Source organism: Engystomops pustulosus, chromosome 3, assembly GCF_040894005.1.
Source record: "Engystomops pustulosus chromosome 3, aEngPut4.maternal, whole genome shotgun sequence".
Lineage (NCBI taxonomy): Eukaryota > Metazoa > Chordata > Amphibia > Anura > Leptodactylidae > Engystomops > Engystomops pustulosus.
In genome coordinates this window covers 61,345,841-61,367,512 of record NC_092413.1, presented here as the reverse complement: position 1 = coordinate 61,367,512, position 21,672 = coordinate 61,345,841, and the positions used below count along the sequence as shown (strand labels likewise).

Here is a 21,672-nt window from a genome sequence, read left to right as displayed (position 1 = left end):
TCTATTCATTGACATGTATATGTGTTATACTGCCTTGCCTTTTGACCCTCCCGTCTTCCTGTCCTCTAGCTTCAGTATTGTAACTCCTCCCCTCTCCCTCATGTATGCAGCCATCTTTGTCAGGAAAAGTGTATATCTGAATGTCTCTGCTACCCTGGCAAATTATATCCTTTTCACACCGTTGTAACCAGCATTTCTTCAAGATTTCTGCACTAAATAAAGCTGGAATCTTCCCACATGCTTTTTTCGATGGAGTTGACACTATCTGACGAAAAGTGATTTTTGCTGTGAGTACTGGTTAAAACAAAGATATAAGGCTATCTATAAACACCTGCTTACAGCCAGGTTATTGAGTCAGAATATGGGTCTCTAAGCAGACACATTATGATCTATCTAGTGCTATGTGCTAAAATGTGGTTAGATTATCAGAATACAGGTTTATATACACTTTTACCTTCTGAACATTGTACTCTTATCTGATACATAGAATGAGAGAGATGAGATAGATGAGAGATGATGAAATCCATGAGATGCATATTACACACTTAGCCCTGCTACATATCTGTTCTCACACTATAAGATCTCCTGTGCCTCCTCCCCCCTCCCTGGATAAATAACTTATCTGCCTGTAGCTTTTCTTTCCTCACCATGTGTTTGCGGCAGGAAGTCTGTGTGTGTGAGTCTGTGAGCTCTGTCCTGGAATGCAGGGAGGTGGAAGCTCAGCTCATGCACAGCCAGACAGAAAAGCAAGATGGCTTCCCCTACTCAAAGTCATAAAATACAGGGACGGAAACCAGGGGCAACTGAAATAGTGTACACCAGGACTAAATAGAGACAGGTTGGACTTATATCTGTGAAATGCTGTATTTTTGTTAATAACGATGAATTAGAGAATGTGTTATTTTGTTATCCTGAGTACATTTAAGAAACTTGTCTTCATGCGAATACCCGTTTAAGAAAAGCGGTTCTAGCCTAGAATGAGCATACTTTGCTCCTCTGGCTGCAAATTTTAAAACCCTAATTAAGTTCTAGAATTTTGGTAGACTAATAAGTCCTCTAAATGTAATGATTCTCTCATTTGACTGCACCTATAAAATAATTACAATAAAGGAATGCATAGCTATGGTTATTTGTTCACATCGGAGGGAAAATATTCAGCAAGCTACCACTAGTGTGTACCTTTTTTAATGCCCAACATGTCATCTTTCTCCCTGTCAGTCACAAGGCATCATCACTTTTGTAGAGATCAATGACCTTTATGGTTTAGGTAGACTTCTCATACAACCTGGTGCGTCTATGACAGATTTCAAACCTCTAAAGAGATTACTCACTTTGGCAGCTGACCGTCATTGGTTACTATTAACCTTATGTTTCTCAGCATTATTCGGCAACACAAAATGCAAGAAAATTCTATCTATTCTGTAGGCATAAAAATAAAGCAAGGAAAGCAGAGCAGGATGAAACACACACTTGCAGTGGCATGTCGGCCGTGGGGGAAGACCACAAGGCTAATATAGGTAACAGTCGACATAAAGACCTGCCAAAACTCATGAGCAGGTCCATACTGGCAAAGAAAGTAAAAATAGTATCGGTGTCTCCTGTGCTTTCTATGTGGCCACTGTTGGGGGTAAAGAGCTTGTGGACCGGTGTCCAAAAATCATGGCAGTCAAGCTGCCTATGGATGAATGAGGAGGCTGTGAATGGCAGAGGGGGGGGGGGGGGGGGGGGCGATGGCAGGCTCATGGTACTGTCAGACCCTCATATTCATAACTTAGTAATGATACATGTACAGGAATACCTGTTGCTCATGTTTACCAAGAAGTGACTGTAGTGAGTGCCTACAAATGGAGCTCTGGGTTGTTCCAAGGGATCGGATATAAAATTTTGATCAAATATATATACAATTGCTGTGTAAAGTAAACCTTCTCAAACCCCTCATCATTCTATAATTGTGCTGTTTATTCACAAAGTTTGATGCAATTATTGATTACAACGAATACTGCCAAGAAGATACCTCCAAAGACGCCACAGGGTGGTGATCTATTCCTGCTTCTACTTTGTCAGTATTATGCAAATATAATTTAAATCAACTACAGTAAATTTTCAGAGTCTTATCCAAATCTGTGCGTTTTCCAACCCTTTGCTACTAGGCTATCCTAGTGGGATTGCCAGTTAAGAATATTTACTTTCAAATTTTCAAATTTTACATGTCTTTAACGCTTTGAGTCTTCTTAGCGCCTGAATGCCCAAAGCAATATTTCACCTTATGCAGAGACACATTGTAAAATTAATCCAGTTTTACAGGCCGTCCAGGTTGTGTATAAGAAAAGTTCTTTAGGTTTGTTGTGAAGTTGAATTCGTATGCAAGTTGGAACTGTATATCATTGTAGCTCCAAACTAAATTTTTTTTGTCCCAGTGACAACTGGATTTTCAAATTTTTTTGCTGTAATGGGAACAAGGATTATCAATAAAACTTAATTACAGAAAACTTACAGCTGATCATTGCAGACTAGGACTAAATTTAAGCATATAGAGAGCTTCAATAGAGGTCAGTTTGTAAGTTAGGTGTCCTTAAAGGAAACCTACCACACCATGGATCTACCGATTAAGGTAGATCCGGTGGTAGGTGCCTCTAACGTATGTAAGGACAGCCCTTTTTAGGGCTAATTATTTAGTCCCCTTTATGTGTTTTAATCTTTAATTGCGGTAATATGCTTTTTTACAAAAGTGGCTACTGGGGTGTGGTCTAGCCGGAGCTGAGGCTACACAACTCGGCTACTCCACGCCCCAGTAGCCTCCTTGAGCCTCCTACCCAGGTATCTTCAGATATCCTTGTCCGCAAAGTCGGAGTTCTGCACATGTGCAGAACGCAGGCCGGCAGCTGCTCGGTCTTGGCTCCAAAGCGGGAGCTACTGCGCATGCTCCGGCTCTGTGGAAGAAAAGGCGCAGCTCCTCGGAGCTACGCACTGAAGATATGTCTGGGTAGATGGACCTGGGTCTTTTTCCAACCTTATATACAATAATGACTGCATGATGCACACAAAGATAGTATATTTTTAGGTTTTATAGTTTAATGCTTTAAAGAGTGGAAACATAGCAAATATATACTGAAAAAAAAAATTGTTCTTGAGTAGAGATGAGCAGACCTGGAGGTTCCATTGGCTGTAAGGCTGCCAAATCCGGCAATATGTCCTTGTGCGTGGGACGTACCTGATCCCCAAACAGAAACTTTGGGTTCGTTCATCTCTATTCTTGAGTTTCTCTTTAATAATTTCAAATAATTACGTTTAAACATTTTTTTTAAAGACACTGTATAGAACAGATTAATCCCATTGCTATCAAATTTTTGTCAATATACAGTAGCTAGAACATAGAAATTAATCATGTACAACATTTTCTTTCCTGTTCAGGATACATTTGTTTGAAAATTAATAATAAGAGATAATAATGATGATAAATGATAGCTACAATAGTACATGTCATCATACATGTCAAACGTGAAATACCTGTTTACCAAAGAAATCTTTATCAGTCTGCTTCCTTTATGATTGCTGTTTAAGTTAGTTAAAGAAAAGGATACAGCCGCAGAGCTCCATGATTTGTGCCAATAGCAAGAATCTTCTGCACTGGATCAAATGCCATTGCAGACGGCTCAAAGGGAAATCCATGGCGAACCGTCTAACACCGGGTGAAAAAAAGAAGAGAAAAAAAAAGATAAATGTGAATAACACATGATAGTTATACATTTAATATATACACACATTAGATTCCCAGGAAAATCCCTTTAATATTTTAATTGGTTCAAACACATTTGTCCTAAGTGCAGTACAAATACTTCCAAAAGTTGTCACAGTACTTTAGAATCTGCTGTAAATTGTACTGAGCGAAATAGCAAACAATTAGTCAAGCCTGTAGAAAACAACTCAGGAAACAGCTTGTTGTTTATAGTACATGTTTTCATTGCATTTTATTTCAAATATTAAAAATGTAAAATGACAAAGAACAGTAATTTTGGCATATATCTTCAATTAAAAACATCTATTTCAAAGCTTGGTGTGAGCTCCCTCTGCTGATAATTGCTGGCGTGATCCATGTGAAACAGGCAAAAGGGGGGGGGGGGGGGGGGGAGACAAGCAACCAGTGACAGGTATTTGAGATCCTGTATGAGGCATGGCAGGAGCTGCAGCTCAGACTCCAAACCTTTGTGGTGTAGAGTAGGTGGCAGTAGCGTTTCCTGTTGTGTGCTGCTCTGACATAAGTGCAATGCTTTCCTAATCATTACTGGCTCTTGAGTAGGGGAATGGAATGGGTGTAGAGGGAGCAGGCAGGGGGCGTGCATAATTATGAGCAGACGGAGCGCCAGAGAATAATAAGCATAATTTTAAAAGACTTTTTTGTTGAAACTACAAGGTTTTAGTACTAATTAAAACATGTTCCTGCATCTGGATGGAAACACCCAACAGTAAGTAGATTTGGTTACAATACTGGACTTATAAGTGGTTGATTTCCTTTAAGCAGCTACAACTGGATTTATACAGAAGAAACCCAGCTGCAAGTTCTAAATTCTTGTGTCCACGAAATAAGAATGATGAATTTGTATGGAAGGGAAGGGAAGAGGAAGGTCTCAATTATGAGGACCTCAAGCAATTTAATTCTGCCTTTGCGGCAGAGCAACAAAACTGCAGACGTGATGATTTGTGGAGTCATCATATCTGACAGTCGGTCACTCACAGTGATTTGAGGGATAGCTTGTGGCCACAAGTGTTGCCTCTCATCGCAGGACATTCAGATAGCATTTTTCAGCAGGATAATTTTTACCCACACACAGCAGGGGTTTTCCAGGAATGTCCAAAAAAATTAAAAAGTCAAATCACTCACTTTCCCTAGAACTGCTAGAAAAACAAATAAACAAAAATGTATGAAAAAATTATATACAACTCCATATATCAAAGTTTTATTGTACCGACCCAAAGAATAAAGCAGAGGTATAATTGTAGAGCACACAGTAAAACCCAGAAAAACCCAAGCCCACAAAAAAATAGCACATGTGCATTTTTTCACAGCATTTGGAATTTTTCACGACTTCCCTGTACACGTTATTGATTATTAAATATAGTCACTATGAAATACAATTTTTTAAGCAGACAGCCCTGGAAAAATAAAAACAACAAAGCAAAAAAGGACCAAGTTATTAAGTGGTTAAAGGACTCGAACTTCTTCCCGGTTTAAGCAGGTGACATTTAAAAGTGAATTTAAGCTATTTCTAACCATGTCATCTGGGTAGAGGAAGAAAGTTGAGAAGAAGGTATTTAATAGATTAGTTGTTTCCTCATACCCCAACTTTTGCACCTAGTTTATGCCTCACATCTTCAGTTTTAAAGGAAATTTATTTGCTTTTATGCACTATAAACCAAACATACCTCTAGAATACTGTAGCTATACTGATGCGGAAACATATCTTGTTTAATCCCTGAACTGAGTGGTTTTGCTGAAAAAACTGTTGTAAAATTATGATAATGAGGCTCTATCGCTCCTGTGGCTGCCCCAGCGCTCTCCACAACCCAATTATACAATGCTCCAGTCTTTTCCCACAGAGCAAAAGCCAAGAACATGTCATCACTGTGTTGTCCCTGACAGGCAGAATTAATCAACTGCTACAACATCCCCCAGCTGCTGTGTACGAGCCATCCAGCTCAGGTTGATTAGTCCTTTCTGGACAATTCAGGCAGCTCCTGTGTATGTGGAAGTAATGTGTTTATGTACAGCAGCCAGGGCACCCAGCTTTCCCAAGGTCCTGAATTTTATAATTTTCTTTTGAGCAAAACTATTACGTTCAGGGATTAAACAAGTTATATTTCTGTATCTGTTTCGCTACAGCATTCTCAAGATTTCCTTTAGGTTATTATTTATGAAGTTGAAAAATAATTTGAGTTCAGTTTTTACTTTCATTAGCAGTATTTCTTTCAATCCCCAATTTTTGCGCTTTTGTCTATTACCGAATGTAATTTTTCTCTCCATAAATTGTCTAACAACTCCAACATTTTGTATTAGTAGTTTCTTGATGGCAGTCGGTGCAGGTAGCTGGTCTGGTCTGAAGCGCCAGACATCTTGTCCCCTCGCTCCGTGCTGCCAATTATAAGTTAGTTTTCTAGGTCATCAAGGTGTGTCAAGACTAGACTAAAAAAAAAATGTATTTATGTTTTATTTCCCACAGTTGTTGAAGCTTATTTACACCTAGTGCTCTGCAATACAAATGCTCAGTGAGTTACAGTTGGGGGTCCCGCACAGAGGCTGGGCCTGACAAGCCTGGCCATCAGGTAGTCCTAGGATCTGACAAACACCGTAGAAGGATTAGACCCCACAGGTAAGCAGTCCAGAGGGAGGGAGGGGGGGAGCCGGAATTGATCAGCAGGGAGAATGGCCACATTCCCCTTACATGCTACCTCAGCCCATGCAATACTATGATATGTCAGGAAGGGGTTAAAGACAGATGAATTAAACATGCCTGTGAAGTGCCAGAGGTGAATACATTTCAACTTTATTTTTCTCTCTGAAAGAGGACCTTTCACTCCCTCACTTACATGGGGATTAGTATACCATTCTGTAGGGACTTAGAATTTTCCTTCTAGCCCCCACGGTTGCGGAAATATGAGTCCCGAGATCTGCCCATTATAATCTGTGTTTGGTCAGAAAGGAGGAGCTGGAGCTAGAGGCGTGTGCTATGCTAATCTTCTCTTATACTGTCAGTAGGGAGCTGTAATTTCTCTATGTGCATCTAAATGTTCACAGACATTCTAATATTCTGTTGACATCGTTTTAACAACAATTTTATACGCATTGTAAACATGCATGCAATATAAGCGTAAACACTCTGCAACCGGCCCGCACGCGTAAACACAATGCAAACAAACGGCACATAAGGGTAAACGTGACCAGTGGCGTAACTTGAATCTGCAGGGCCCTAGTGCAAAGTCTGTGCCAGGCCCACTGACTATAATGTATGGTATATAGTACTAGTCTTCTCCTATGGGAAAGTGACACCTAATGGGCCCCCAAGCCTCCTGGGCCCGGTTGCGATCGCACCCTCTGCACCCACTCAAGTTACGCCCCTGAACGTGACCCAAATGCCACATAAGGGTAAATGTGACCCAAACACCACATAAGGGTAAACGTGACCCAAGCGCCAAACCTGTGTAAGCGCAACGAAAATGCTGCTTGAGCGTAAACGTGACAAACGCAGCATATGGGAACCACTAACAGCGCGTAACTGTCGCAAATGCAGCATAAGCGTTAACATGCAGCAAACGCCACGTAAACCCAATGCGAACGCCATGCAAGCGTCAATGTGACGCTAACGCCACAAAAGCAAACACCACGTAAGTATACATTTAAATGGCACATAAACATAACATAACACAAATGCCATGTTAAACGCAAATGCGACATAAATGCGATGTTAGCGCACACACACCATGGAAATGTCATGTTTGCATAAAATGTAATGTAGATACTTTTAAATTACATTTTATGTTTGCATTTACATTGCTTTTGTGGTAACATCGATTTTGCTTTGACAAATCATTTGCGATGTAAACAGAATGTCCACGCAATTTCAAAACATTGTGATTATGTAAACACAAGGTCAACAGAATATTAGCGGAATGTGTGTGAACACAGCCTTTAGATCACAGCTCAATATTCATAATAGCTTCATTGACATTGCCTGCCACCAATTGGACAGTATAAGAGAAGATTAGCATTAAAACACGCCTCCTGCCCCAGCTCCTCCTCTCTGGCCAAACAGATTGTAATGGTCAAAAACTGGGACTGATATCCCTGCAAACGCAGGGATAAATTCAAAGTAGCCCTGAATCTGTGTAACAGCCCCTCTTATGGATGCTAAACTACACATGTGCGTGAAAGGTCCTTTAAGTTTAGCAAAGCAATAACTAAAATGTGAAAAAAAGAGCTTTTAGTGATTTTTCCATTTAAATTTTTCTTAATAAACAGTAAAATTGTATAAACCTTTAACATAGTGTCAATCCATCACCATTTTCCAGGTTCAGAGACAGAAGGTGCATGTATTTTTGCAAAGTGTCTTCTGCAGCTCATCCTGCATTCTGCAGGAGGCTCACTGCAAATGGTCATATCTCCTGAACCGTGGAACCAGGAAACACAAAACTCAGATTAAGTTTTTAGGTGAAACAAAACCAGAGATAGCCACCGTTAAAGTTAAATTTTTATCTGTATTGGAAAAAACAAACATATACAACAACTGTGCATATTTCTGGTTCTTTGTCACCCAGAACACAATCTTTATATTATATTAAAAGGGAGTTTCTCTTATTTAATAGGTCACCTACCTAGTTCCAAATGTTCAGGAGATATGACTGTTTAAAGTGGGACACAGTTTGGATGTTTAAACTTCTGTTTGAGGCATGTGCAAATAAGACGTATATAGCTTTATGGCAGTGGTGAAAGGTTTAAAACACCAATACAATCAGAAAGTCTAAACTATTTATCAAGCAAAAACCAAGCCCTCACGCTTATATGTAGGTTATAAAATAAAGAGGTAATGGGTCTTGAAATGTGGAAAAAGAAAAAATTATTTTCATGGTGCAAAAGGTCTAACAAAAGACGAAAAAAAAAAACCAAAAACTGGCCGCGTCAGAAGAAGATTTCGGGACATCGGGTCAGTATAGTGCCGGTGTCGGGCTGTGATATCACAGCCCAGACCCGGCACTAACACCCGGGATTAAGTATGACCGCGGCGTGCAAGTGTGTCCCCACGTGGATCGGACCCCCCCGGTGTGCTTACCGGGGGATCCGATCCCCGCTGCCCCTGCCCCCGGGTCCGGCGAGTGACTCGGGGCTTCCTGCTCCTCTTCTCGCAGGGTTCTGCCTTCCTGGCAGGACCCGGCTGTATGTAACTGAGCATGCACAGCATGCTCAGTTACTTACACTATACACTGCAATACATTGCAGTGTAGAGGCTTCAATAAGTGATCGGATGAACGCTTGTTCAAGCCAAAAGGTGAAAAATATGTGAAAATAAAAAAAAATACAATTATTTTATTTAATTATTATTATAAAATGATTTAAAGTCCCATAATCTCCCTAGTTACACATATAATGCAAATACAGTATATAAAACACAAGAACACACTAAAAATGTACATATTTGGTATCACCGCGTCCATATTAATCTGTACAATAAATCTAAATCAATCTTGAACCCGCTCGGTGAATGACGAAAAAAAAAACTACGAAAAACTTCCCATAATATACAATTTTTCATCAAACACCAATCACAAAAAATGTTCTAAAAAGTGATCAAAAAAAGTTACGTTCCCTAATATGATACGACTGAAAAGAACAGCTCTTTTCGCAAAAAATAAGCCCTCAACAAGATCTGACAACAGAAAAATACAGAAGTTATGGCCCTGAAAAGTTGTCAATAGTAAAAACAATGCGATATTCTCCAATATTGGTTTTGCTCAGGAAAATTGAGCAAAAATAAGAAAAACTATATAAATGAGGTAACACTGCAATCGTAGTGAACCAGAGAATAAAGATAAAATATTATTTTTACATTACGGTGAGCGGGGGGAAAAAAATGCTAACAATCCAAAATAAAAATTGATGATTTTGTTTGTGTCCCCTTGAAATAGTTAATAAAATCTCATGAATAAGCTATAGACCCCCAAAATGAATTATCTATACATTGTATCTCATCCCGTAAAAAATAAGCCCTCATATGTTTGCATCACCAAAAAAAAATAAAAATGTATAGGTAGTACAATGTGACAATACAAATCTGCAGTGTATGGCGCCTCCATTCATTCTATACTTGGCCGTGCGCCCATACAGAAGTTTACCACCACATATGGGGTATCAGTACACTCGGGAGGAATTGGGCATCAAACGTTGCAGTGCGTTTCATCGTTTAATTTATTCTGAAACTGTCAGTTTGGCCTAAATGAATGTATTTTCCAAAAAAATTCCATAGTTTCTAAAATCGCAGGTCCATATTGTTTTAACCCATGTGAAACACTTAAAGGGTTAATGGACTTAATAGAAGTTGTTTTACATACGTTGAGGGGTGAAGTTTCTATAGTGGGGTCATTTATGGGGTGTTACTATTATTTAGGCCTTTCAAAGTCACTTGGAAGCGGAGTTGTCCCTCAAAATGTGAGTTTTGGCAATTTTCATGAAAATGAGAAAAATCGCACCTAAAGTTCTGCACCTCATAACATCCTAGAAAAGTGAGAGGACGCATAAATTATCATCCCAACATAAAGCAGACATTTTGTAAATGTTAATTATCAAGCTTTTTGGGTAGTTTTACTTCCTGTCTGGAAAGCAGAACATTTCAAACTTGGAAAATGAAGAATTTTTACAAACTTTTGCCAAATTTTCACTTTTTTTCAGAACGAATCGCAAATCTTTTCACTTAAATTTTATAACTAACATGAAGTACAGTGTATCAAGAGAAAACATTCTCAAAATCCCCGGGATATGTTAAAGCATTCCGAAGTTATAACCAATTATCGTGAGACTTGTCAGATTTGAAAAATCGAGTCTGGTCATTGAGCTGAAAACTAGTGTCGGTGATAAGGGGTTAAAGAACAGAACTAAAAAAACATTCTACAAATGTTGGAGTTTCAAGAATCATAATGACCTGTATAATAAAGTTATTATGTTTTTACATCATAACTCTAAAACCACATTTTAAAAAATTGTAGATAAGACTTGTGTGTCTAAAAACAGTTTAATTAATAAAGTTATTTGACCTGTAAAAAGTGTTATAAATATCAGAATGGCAGGGGTCTAAAAATCTATTCATAGTGCAGTGGCTGGGACAGGGAACACAGAAGTGAGCTCAACTGCCAGCTCATTTCTCTGCGCCCATTCCAGGGTTACTGGGGTAAACTTATCATTTCAGGTCCTGAATGTTAGACTCCAAACAATCCATTATTGATTAACTATTCTGTGTATACATTCATCAATATCACCAATGTAGAAATCCCCTTTATTTTGCTGGATCATTTTATTCTCAGTAAAGAAATCCTGTTAAGAAATCATGCACTCTTTATCACACAAGAAATGCGTGTGGGAGGGGAAGGGAGGCTTGGGTGGCTATTGGCTGAATAAGCTGTCTAATGCACATGTCCAGCTTTATTCTTGAAAAATAAAGTTAAAGAAAAAAAAAACAAAATACCAACAAATAGCAACTGACAATGTTTATTATCATCTACATTTTCCGCTAAATTTATGGGAAGTCTAAAATGTTATGAAATTGCATCTGTGTTTAGGTGGCCCTAAGCAAAAACATCCTTATCCCAACCTGCGCAATTCACAATCCATGTATCCAATAATAAATATATTCTGTCACTAATATTTGGCTTCTGCACATCCAGTAGATCTGGTTACATTGTACAGTCTTGTAGATCTCCAATACATTTACTCATTGAGTATCACATTTTAATATCATTAGGATATAGAATAACAAAATAATGTCATGTAGGCATTTATCCTATACATCCAGTACTGACATATTGTCCTGTTCTCGTTTTCCACGGAAATAAGGACAGAAACAATACTATAGATTTTCAGTAGCCGTTTTAATCCTTCCTATACGTATTCTACTTCCCATAGATTGCTAGAAAAAGGTGGCATTTATAAAAATAAAAAAAGATATATTTCTGTTCAACTATAAATGAGACGCATCCCTTCCAGAGGTATATGCAATGCAAGGTATTTCATTGTAAATGCCAAGAATAAAATACATGACAGATACTCTGCTTACAATTCCAGAGAGATGTAATTAAGTGGCGAGAATAGTCATAAATATATGCAAGGATCAACAACATTTTCCAGAGCACATGCAATTATATGATATATTAACAAGGCACAACAAGAATGTGATAAAAACATAAGGGGGAATGTACAGCAATACATATTCCAGTTTTCTGCCAATTAATAGTCATACATGTTTAGGGATGTGCATAAAAATCTTTTACTTTTTGCGTTCATACATAACTAATTCTTTAAACTTTATTAGTTCCACATAGTAGTTGCAAAAATAATAAGAAATTCTTGAGCATAAAGGATGGGTCTTCAAGCCGCAAAACTTTGTCCCTTTGTCAGACCGCCTTACTCCAAACTCAACAAAGTGGATCTGACATATTGGGGGAAATTTAACAGTGTCAGCAAACAGGGCAGAGCATGGTTAGCCACCGAAGTCTTGTTCTGTGCGAGATAAATTACGCTGGATGACTATGGAGTCATACTTTCGACCAACTATTAGTCGGTACAGTTTTTTTCGGGTGCGAGGGCTAGGTTATGCCCTCTTTTTGGTCAAGTCAGAAAACTGCCTGAAAATGGTCAAAAACCCTCAATACATATGGTGCATGTTATTTCAGGTGAAATTTACTCCAGACTTCAGGCGTACACAGATTGATAAATGCCCCCCACTGCAATTACTGAAGCTTTACTGGATTCAGGCATGTAATTCAGTCCAACACAAGGCCTGAGTTTGTACTAATGAAACATTATGCCTGCAAAACCCATGCCTCTTTTCATACACTGAATTTGACTTGCATAAGGCTGGGTTCACATGGTGGGTATGAAATGCATTTTTAATACATTTGAAACGCAAGGGGGGGGGGGGGGGTGTGAGCTACGCCTGATCACATATGCATTTTACACCTAAACACAAGCAACTGGGAACAAGCTCCACGTGTTTTGCATTATTTTCAAACTGCTTTTCAAAGATTTGCAGTGTGTACATAACCTCATGATTGAAGCTTAGTATGAGAAAGCGACAGATTCACGTGGGATCCTGTTCCCCAAAGGCAATCTTAACAAGAATGCACCATTCATTATCATATGCTGTGATACTCTAAGCCACAGACTAAGCCATGAGTGAAACAGCATTTTTGCTCATTTATTGGAAGCAGGCAGATATTAAACATAGAAGGATATCAAAGGGACTCTGCAGCAGTTTTGACCAGACAACAGACTATGTTAACCCCTTAAGGACGCAGCCATTTTGTAGCTTAAGGCTCAGCCCGATTTTTTGGATTCTGACCTGCGTCGCTTTATATGGTTATAACTTTTGAACACTGTTACTTATCAAAACGATTCTGAGATTGTTTTTTCCCCACATGTTGTACTTCATTTTAGTGGTAAATTTTGGCTGATATATTTTCTTTTTTTTTTGTAAGTAAACGCAAAACTTGATACATTTTTTGAAAAATTTGCCATTTTCGAAATTCAAAATCATTGCGTTTTCAGGCAGATAGATTTACCACCTAAATAAGTTGCTGAATAACATTTCCCATTTGTCTACTTTACATTTTCATAATTTCTGAAATGTCTGGATAATTTATTTTGATGTCACGCGGCTTACAAATAGAATAGCGCTTTTCCAGATTTTCAGAATTGACTATTTTGGGGATAAATACAGTTTTGAATGAAATTTTACATATTTAGCATCAAAACCCCCTATATAACCAACCCATTTTCAAATCTGCACCCCTCAAACTATCAGAAACAGCTTTTACGAAGATTGAGATGCACCCCTTGAGATCTTCATAGTAATTGAATCAAAATGGAGGTGAAATTTAGAATGGTCATATTGTTCCCTTATACGTTTATTTAGCACTAAAATTTACACATTTCCAAAATATAAAAAGAGAAAACCCACCATACAATTTGTTCTGCAATTTCTCCTGAGTACAAAGACCCCCCACATGTGGCCGTTACTTGTGTTATGTGGGCACAGCGAGACGCAGAATGGGAGGAGGGCCCTGCAGCTGCCAGGATTTTAGTTTCCTCATTGGCCCCTTTTGAAGGCTATAAAATTTTCGCTTTTTCGTTATTTGGGCCATGTGATGCCATTTTTTTTGCGCGATGAGATGCTTTTTCCATTGTTACCATTTTGGGGTTAGTATCACCTATTGTTGAAAATTTAGGAACTTTTTTTGAGGCAGGAGTAGAAAAGCATCAATTCTGTACTGGATTTTTTACTCTTTTTTTTTTTGGTGTTCACCGTGTAGACTAATAATCCTGTTATCTTTATTCTATGGGTCGATACAATTACGGGGATACCAGACTTGAATATATTTTCTTACATTTTACTAAATTTGTCAAACAAAACCCTAATGTGGGGAAAAATCTATCATTTATGTATTGCCGTCTTCCAAGTGGCATAACATTGTTACTTTTTTGGCTACGGAGCTGGTTGATGGCTTATTTTTTTGCGGGACATGTTGTACTTTGCACCAGTATCATGTCGGAGTACACATGGTTTTTTGATCACATTTTATAGCATTTTTTGTGGGATTGAATAGCTAAAAATCATAATTTTTGGAAGGTTTATAGCAGTTTTTTTTTTACGGCGTTTATCGTGGGGGTTCAATAATGATTTACTTGTATTCTACGGGTTGTTACGGACGCGGTGATACTATATATGTGGGGTTTTTAGTATGATTTAGACTTTTTTGGGGTTATATGTCTCTTTATATGTTATGGGGCTTATGGGCATTTTTATTGATTTATTACTTTATTTTTTATTGAATAACATTTTTTTTTTTACTTTTTCACTTTTCCACCATGGGAAATGACCAAGCAATCATCTGATTGCTTGTTCATGATAATACTCTGCAATAATCATGTATTGCAGGGTATTATCAGTGTTAGCCTATGCACTTGCATAGGCTGGCACTATGCCAGTAAGATGACGTCACAGGCGCCATCTTACTGGCAGTGCCTGCAGGCAGTGCTGGGGACCAGATCGGGCCGATCGTGGGGGAAAGACACCCCAGAGACATGTTAGATGCCGCGGTCGTGCTGACCGCGGAATTTAACGGGTTACACACCCGCGATCGGAGCCGACTCCGACCGCGGGTGTTACACTGGGGTGCCGGCTATTAGTTACAGCCGGCACCCCGTGTTTCCCGATGCCGGTTCGGCTCTGATCCAGAGCCGAGCCGGCATAAGCGCCGTGGCGGATATATCCGCCACTGAGCGCTAAGTCACTGCGCTCCGTGGCGGATATATCCGCCACGGAGCGTGAAGGGGTTAAGCAATGGCCCTGGAAAAGTTCATATTAATGCACGTACAAGCGTCTTAGGCAATTTTACTTGTCCAAAAAAGATAGGTGGGTCTAAAGATGCAGAGACTTTTCCTGTACTTGGGGAGCAACAAGGGTGGCATCACTCTGCAGAGCTGCTGCTGCGGCTCCTAATAGCTCCTCACAATCAGGTAGTATAGAGGAGACTGTGGTTTGGAGGCTGAAAGTGACACTTGCGGAACATTTTGTGTATGTACGAGTATAGGCTTTAAAATGTACTGTGCACAAGTGTAAAATTGCCTTTACTGGTGTCTAGGACACCTATATGTATGGAGTAAGCCAGGATTAACCCCTTTGCGCACCTTGACGTAGTATCACATCATGGCGATCGCCCGGGCTCAGAAGCTGAGATCGGGCGATCGCCGCGGGATCCCGGCGGTACGCGGTAGCCGGGACCCCGCAGTAATAGCCAGGATCCTGACTGTCGCGATCCCGACTGTTTAACCCTATAGATGCCGCGGTCATAGTGAGGGCACGGAGGTGCCGATCGTTACCATGGCAACCGTGAGTTCCGAGCAGGACCCCAGGGCTGCCTATGGTAGCTGCCTGCTAGGATCGGGCACTGTGCACGATCTAACAGCACAGCTGTCAACCTATGCAGAATGCATAGACTGACTGTAATATGCTGCAATACATTAGTATTGCAGCATATTACAATGAACAAATGATCACTTGTTCATGTCCCACCCTGGGACAAAATAAAGCAGTAAAAAAAAAAAAATATTAAAAAAAAAAAAAAAAAAAAAAAAAGGTGCAACTAAAAAAAAAATTATTAAAAGAATAAAAAGTCCCCGTAAGTCCCATCCCATGTAGTAATCAAATATAAAAAAAAAAAAAAAAAAAATGAAAATCACCAAAAAAACACAGCATATTGGGTATCACAACATCCGTAACAACCCGTACAATAAAATTAAATTGTCACTGAACCCATACGGTGAGCGCCTTAAACACACAGAAAAAAAAAAAAACTCACAAAAATTATTACATTTTCACATCTGACCGCATAAAAAGCACATAAAAAGTGGTCAAAAAGTAAAAATTTAAAAATATAAATGTTCTGCCCATTGTTACACGGTGATGCAAAAACAAGCAAATTTCTCACAAAAGGAGTTCTATATTCTGCAAAACAAGTTAACCATAAAAAATGCCATATATATGGGGTATCGCTCTAATTGTGATGACCCATGGAATAATGATAACACATTATTTTTATTGTATGTTGAAAGTCCGGCGAAAAAAAATGCTAAAAACCATAAACAAGAATTACTTATTTTTTTAACCACCACCAAAATAATAAACATTTTATAGCCTGTAAAATGTGACATTGCAGATCTGCTCTGAATGGCGCTGCTTCCGTCCTATGCCCGGCCGTGCGCCCATACAGTAGTCACCACCACATATGGGGCATACTTGGGAGAAATTGGGTATCAAAGTTTGTGGAGTTTTTTGTCATTTATTACTTTGTGACGGTTTAATTTTGGGCCAAAATTAATACATTGTCTAAAAAAAAAATTACAGCTTGTAAATTACACCTCCATTGTGTTTTTACCCCAGTGAAGCATCTAAAGGGTTGACACACTTCTTAAAGTTTCTAAAATGGCATGATTTATGGGGGTTTTCTGCTGTTTAGGCCTCTCAAAGTCAGTTAAAGCTGAGGAGGTGCCTGAAAAGCAGAAAATTTTGACCTTTGAAAATGAATAATTTTTAGACATTTTTGCCAAATTTCAAATTTTTTTTATAACTAAACACAAAAGATATCATAAAATTGTTTCTATTACTTTGAAGTACAAAGTGTGACAGTAAAATAATCTCAAAATCCCCTGGATATGTTAAAGCATCACGAAGTTATAACCTCCTTTAATGATACAGGGCAAATTTTAAAAACCTGGCATGGTCCTTAAAGGTCTAAAATGGCTTAGACACAAAGGAGTTAAACAGATGTTACACACCTGAAGCTAGTAACTCCTAGTTGTCAAATCATATTTTTCTTGGTGAAAAAGATTTAAATCACATTTACAAGTTGGAAAAATTTCAATTATAAAAGGACTTCTGTAAATATTTCTCTGTTTTAAGAGACATTCTTAACTAAATCAGGGTGCGGTCACACGTTGCAGTTAAAACTGCATCGCAATTAGTTTTGGGGTGGTTTTAGGTGGTATTACTTATTTTAACAAGTAAAAGACATCAAATCAACAGGTGAATGAAATTTGTGGAACAGCTTTCTCCTTCAAAATCAAATTCACCCATTCAGTTCATGTCTTTCACCTGTGAAATTGACAAAACTGCACCTAAAACCACCTCAAAACTAATTGCGATGCAGTTTTTACTGCAACGTGTGACTGCACCCTCACAGGACAGTAGTTACTTCCAGGATAGTTTTAATTGTGATGAATGAATGAATATGAATAAATGAATATGAATGATACATATGGCTATATTGTATATTACAGTTGCTGTGACCACACTGTTTGTATGCACAACTAGCAGAGAAGTGGAGTTTGTGCTCCTCCTCAGTGATTATCTTATATATTTAGCCACAAAAGTGCAGCAAATATTAATTTATGCCTTCTATTCCATCATGTGATGCTTGCAGTTTGGACTGCAATTCCAAGGTGATCAGTTCACTTCACTTAGCGCACAATAAATAACCCCATAGTCTATCACATTATGGTAGCCCTGCCCCACCTGATACCTCAAAAGGCTTAGCTGGCAAAAGTGTATCCGGTGAGTGGCTACATCGGCAGCCAGAACTACACCAGCTGCTAGCTGGCATTGTTGCGCACAAAAACTATTAACATTTAAGGTGAACACTCCCCTTCATGCCCCTCCACGCCCCCTTGGAAAAGTTTGTATATGCCGGTCTTCACTGTGACAACCTAAAGTCTAAAGATGTCTGTCACTTTTGCAAGATCTATGATGGCTTAAAGGAAACCTACAACCACGCATATACCTATTAAGGTACATCCGGTGGCAGGTTCCTCTAATGTATAGTAGTAAAGCCCTTTTCAGGGCCAATTCTTTCGTGGGCCAGAACTTTTATAAATTTTAAATTCATCCAATATGCAAATTTGCTAAGGCGGCTACTGGGGCGTGAAATAGCCGGAGCTGAGGCTACACAACGCGGCTACTCCACACCCTAGTAGCCTCTTGCTTTCCGTCTGCCAATGCATCTTCAGCGCACGCAACTATGACGAGCAGCGCAGTCTCTGCTCTGAAGCCGGAGCTTGTGCACATGCGCTGAACCCAGCTTCACAGACGAGTGCGCGCAACTCCTTGTAGTTGCGCACTGAAGATGCATTGGTAGGCGAACGCAAGAGGCTTCTGGGCCGTGTAGTAGCTGTGCAGTGTAGCCTCTTTAGGAAATTTGCATATAGGGAGAATTAAAATTTATAAAAAGCCATGAAAGAATAAACCCTTAAAAAGGGCTATACTACTATACATTAGAGGAACCTGCCACCGGATCTACCTTAATAGGTAGATCCATGGTGGTAGGTTTCCGTTTATGGTAGTTCACTTTCTATCCAACATGAGAGGCCTGCTAAAAAGGGGTTGTCTCAGATTGAACTGAGCTCAGTATGCCAGGTCAGTAAATCCAGCCAACACATGGATTGAGGTTCAAGCAGTGAATTTGCCTATGTGCAACCACACTTAATCCTGATCAAGAGTTAGACAGCAATGGGCAGTTGATGTGAAATCACCATTGCAGCATCTGTACACAGAGACCAGCAGTGGTGGTAGCCATGTGTAGGAGCAGGGCTGAGTAAAACATAAGTTCTTTCATTTTGATTTTTTTCTTTATACCACTTGCGCACAGCTAACAACAGGTATATCTTGGAAAACCCCTTTAATACAATACTGAATATGATGCATCTGACAATTTGCCCTTAGCTCCTTAGGCCTAAATATTCTATAATAAAATCCCTCGATTTACAGCTGTAATCAATTGAGATCATGAAGGGCCATGTGGCATCATATCATAATCCTGGTAGTCTCTCTCCAAGGGGTTCCAGCAGCATTGTTTTAAGGAAACCTGCAAACGGAGAAGCAAAGGGGTAGTTGTGCTGGCTGACAGACCTTTATGACAACCTTTTGTCATTGTAATGGCTGCTCTTAATGGTTACAACCCAGCATCCCAACGGGAGTCAGATCCACTGACCTCCATTAGCATGACTCAAATGTAAAAGGTAACCGTAATGTTATGGCTGCCTTGGTTTCCATGCTCCTCAGATTCGTCAATGCATTGATTAGATTAGATATACGGACAGATGCATTACACTCAAGGTTCAGCTGTGTACACACTGCACTATGTTCTTATGTTTTTCCCTATCAGATCTCCCTCAGCACTGTATAAATCAGTATGAAGCAATCAAGTATCCAAGCCCGAGAATGCCAGGACCGGATCACACGTCTATTTGTTGTAAACAAATGCAAGACAATGTAACGTGACAGAAGCTATCATGGTCTCTGCCCACCATGTCCAATAACCTGTGCCAGCCCCATAATCTACAGGGCCATGGGCCTTCCGTGTCAATTAGCTATTAAGAGTATAAATGACCATCTCCACCCTAGTCTTATACCTGAACAGAGTCAATATAAATAGAAGAGATATAAAACTAGACAACACGTATAGTGCAGCTGTCTAAATAAAAGCCTGGAACTTGCAGGAAAGCAATGAACTACTGGAAATAACGTGGCAGTGGGCGAGAGGATGTTTTATCATAAAAAAAAAAAAAAAAGGAGGTTACTGTCATGACTTAACATATCAAAAAGAGCAAGCCTTGACAACAGCTGATATTACAGCCATCAGAATGGGGAAATTGACAAGGGGAGGAGTGAGGGGGAGGAATTGACAAGGTGGGGGGAGCCTGATCTCAGAAAACACAGCCCAAAAAAGAATTGTAAATGGTGCAGAGCTTTCCCATATGCCCTTCAAGCCACCCGAGGACAAGACCAGCGCAAAATGCCACAAAGCAGGCCAGATGGATCAATGGGAGATGTGCTCACAAAGCAAACACATATACAGTGCCATTCATCCACAACCATATAAACACTGTCCACAGATATACCCAAGGAGCCGCAGATTATTATCCCCCCTGGAGGAGAGGGATGGCGCGATGCTGATGGAGGCAGCCAGTATGGTACACACGGGGGGAGGGCCTCCTGCAGGACATGATGACAATGCCAGTAATAAATACTACTCATCACTATTCACCTTGCAGAGCTGGAAGTGCTCGGACTGGAGCGTCTCTGGGATGTCCACCTCCCTGTTCCCGGGCTGAGATGAAGCAGACGATGAAGAGGAGGAGGACACGGCCGTCAGGCCATCCAGCACCTTCCTGAATTCCTTAAATTTCCACATGGTCACCGCTTCCCTTCTCTGCCTCTTGTTCCACCACCACCTTCTCCTCCTCCTCCTCCTCCAGATCCCTCTCTCCTCTCACCCCCCACCTTTCCTCTCCTCCTCCCGTCTTCTTCCTCTGGTGCTGATGGGCACCCCGCACACAGGATGGTCCTGGCCCCGGGGGCTGCAGGTGGGCTGTGTGTACAGGAGGGCTGCTATGGAGGGCGCTTCTCTTGATGGTCACAGTTCTCAGCAGACGCGACAAGCCCTGCACGAGAGGCACCAGGCAATGAGAGGAGATAATCCGCGGCCAGTGCCAGTCATATATATACCCCGGTGCAGCACCCAGGGGGAGTGGGCAGAGGTGCCAGCCTGGGGGCTTGTATACGAGGATCCCTGTCTCCTGACTGTGCTGCACTGGAAGTGACAGCCGCTACCAGCAGCTCCTCTTCCCTCCCCTTCCTTCCTCTCTTCTCCGGCTACTCCCCTCCCCTTCCCCTCACTGTCACATTTTCCTGTTTGTCAGCGATGCCGCTGCCTCCATGTTATCGTTAGTCTCGGCTTCTCTCGGTGTAATGAGCTGCTCCAGTAAAATGACGGCTGTGCTACTTGTCAGAAGCGACTGCTGCAGTTCCGCGTCCTCCAGTGGCTTCGGCTACACCTGCCGCCTGTGCGTTCAGTCAGCCTGTCCTTAGCCCTGCCCCGTGCCTCCTGTTGGAGCCTGGAGACTCCTCCTCCTAGCTTCCCGCCTCCTCGCTGTCATGTCCATCTGATCACCTGGACGTGTTCTGTTTCTCGGTCCTGCGTTATAAAACAGAGGAGAATGCATGCACAGCTATAAGTGATAACACTGTAGTACCTCAGCTACTGTGTTCTGGACCGACTTCAGATTATTTGGTGACACATCTCTGTTCTCTCATTTATCCAGAATGTACCACAGCATTTGCCTCATGCTTCTGGCTGTGATTTGTTTCCTTTGAAACACCACCGTTTACCTCATAAAGGCCAATCACTATGTTAGTGCAATGAAAGCAGCGGACACTATAGATAGAAAGTATCATGGAAAATCTTGGAAATCTTGTGTTTTGGATGTGTCTTCTGATTTTGACTGCCAAATATTATCAGTTCACACCAGCAGGATTTTGGTAAAATTCTCCCTTTTAGGAGAATGTAACCGAAAACTAAGAATGG

At 40.3% G+C, this 21,672-nt stretch overlaps 1 protein-coding gene across 3 annotated transcripts in view; it reads right to left on the bottom strand.

Moving 5' to 3' along the window:
* The window catches only part of STXBP5 (syntaxin binding protein 5), a 468,111-nt gene extending 446,896 nt beyond the window's left edge, over positions 1 to 21,215 (bottom strand). For 2 of the 3 annotated variants that reach the window (XM_072140931.1, XM_072140932.1), the window contains exons 1-2: positions 20,353 to 21,215; positions 3,582 to 3,679 (exon numbers count right to left, since the gene is read on the bottom strand). In XM_072140931.1, coding sequence (XP_071997032.1) covers positions 3,582 to 3,679; positions 20,353 to 20,499 — 245 coding nt within the window. In that variant the 5' untranslated portion in view covers positions 20,500 to 21,215. The remainder of the gene's footprint in view (positions 1 to 3,581; positions 3,680 to 20,352) is intronic. The other variant, XM_072140933.1, reaches the window with a different exon arrangement.
* Positions 21,216 to 21,672: the final 457 nt, after the last annotated feature.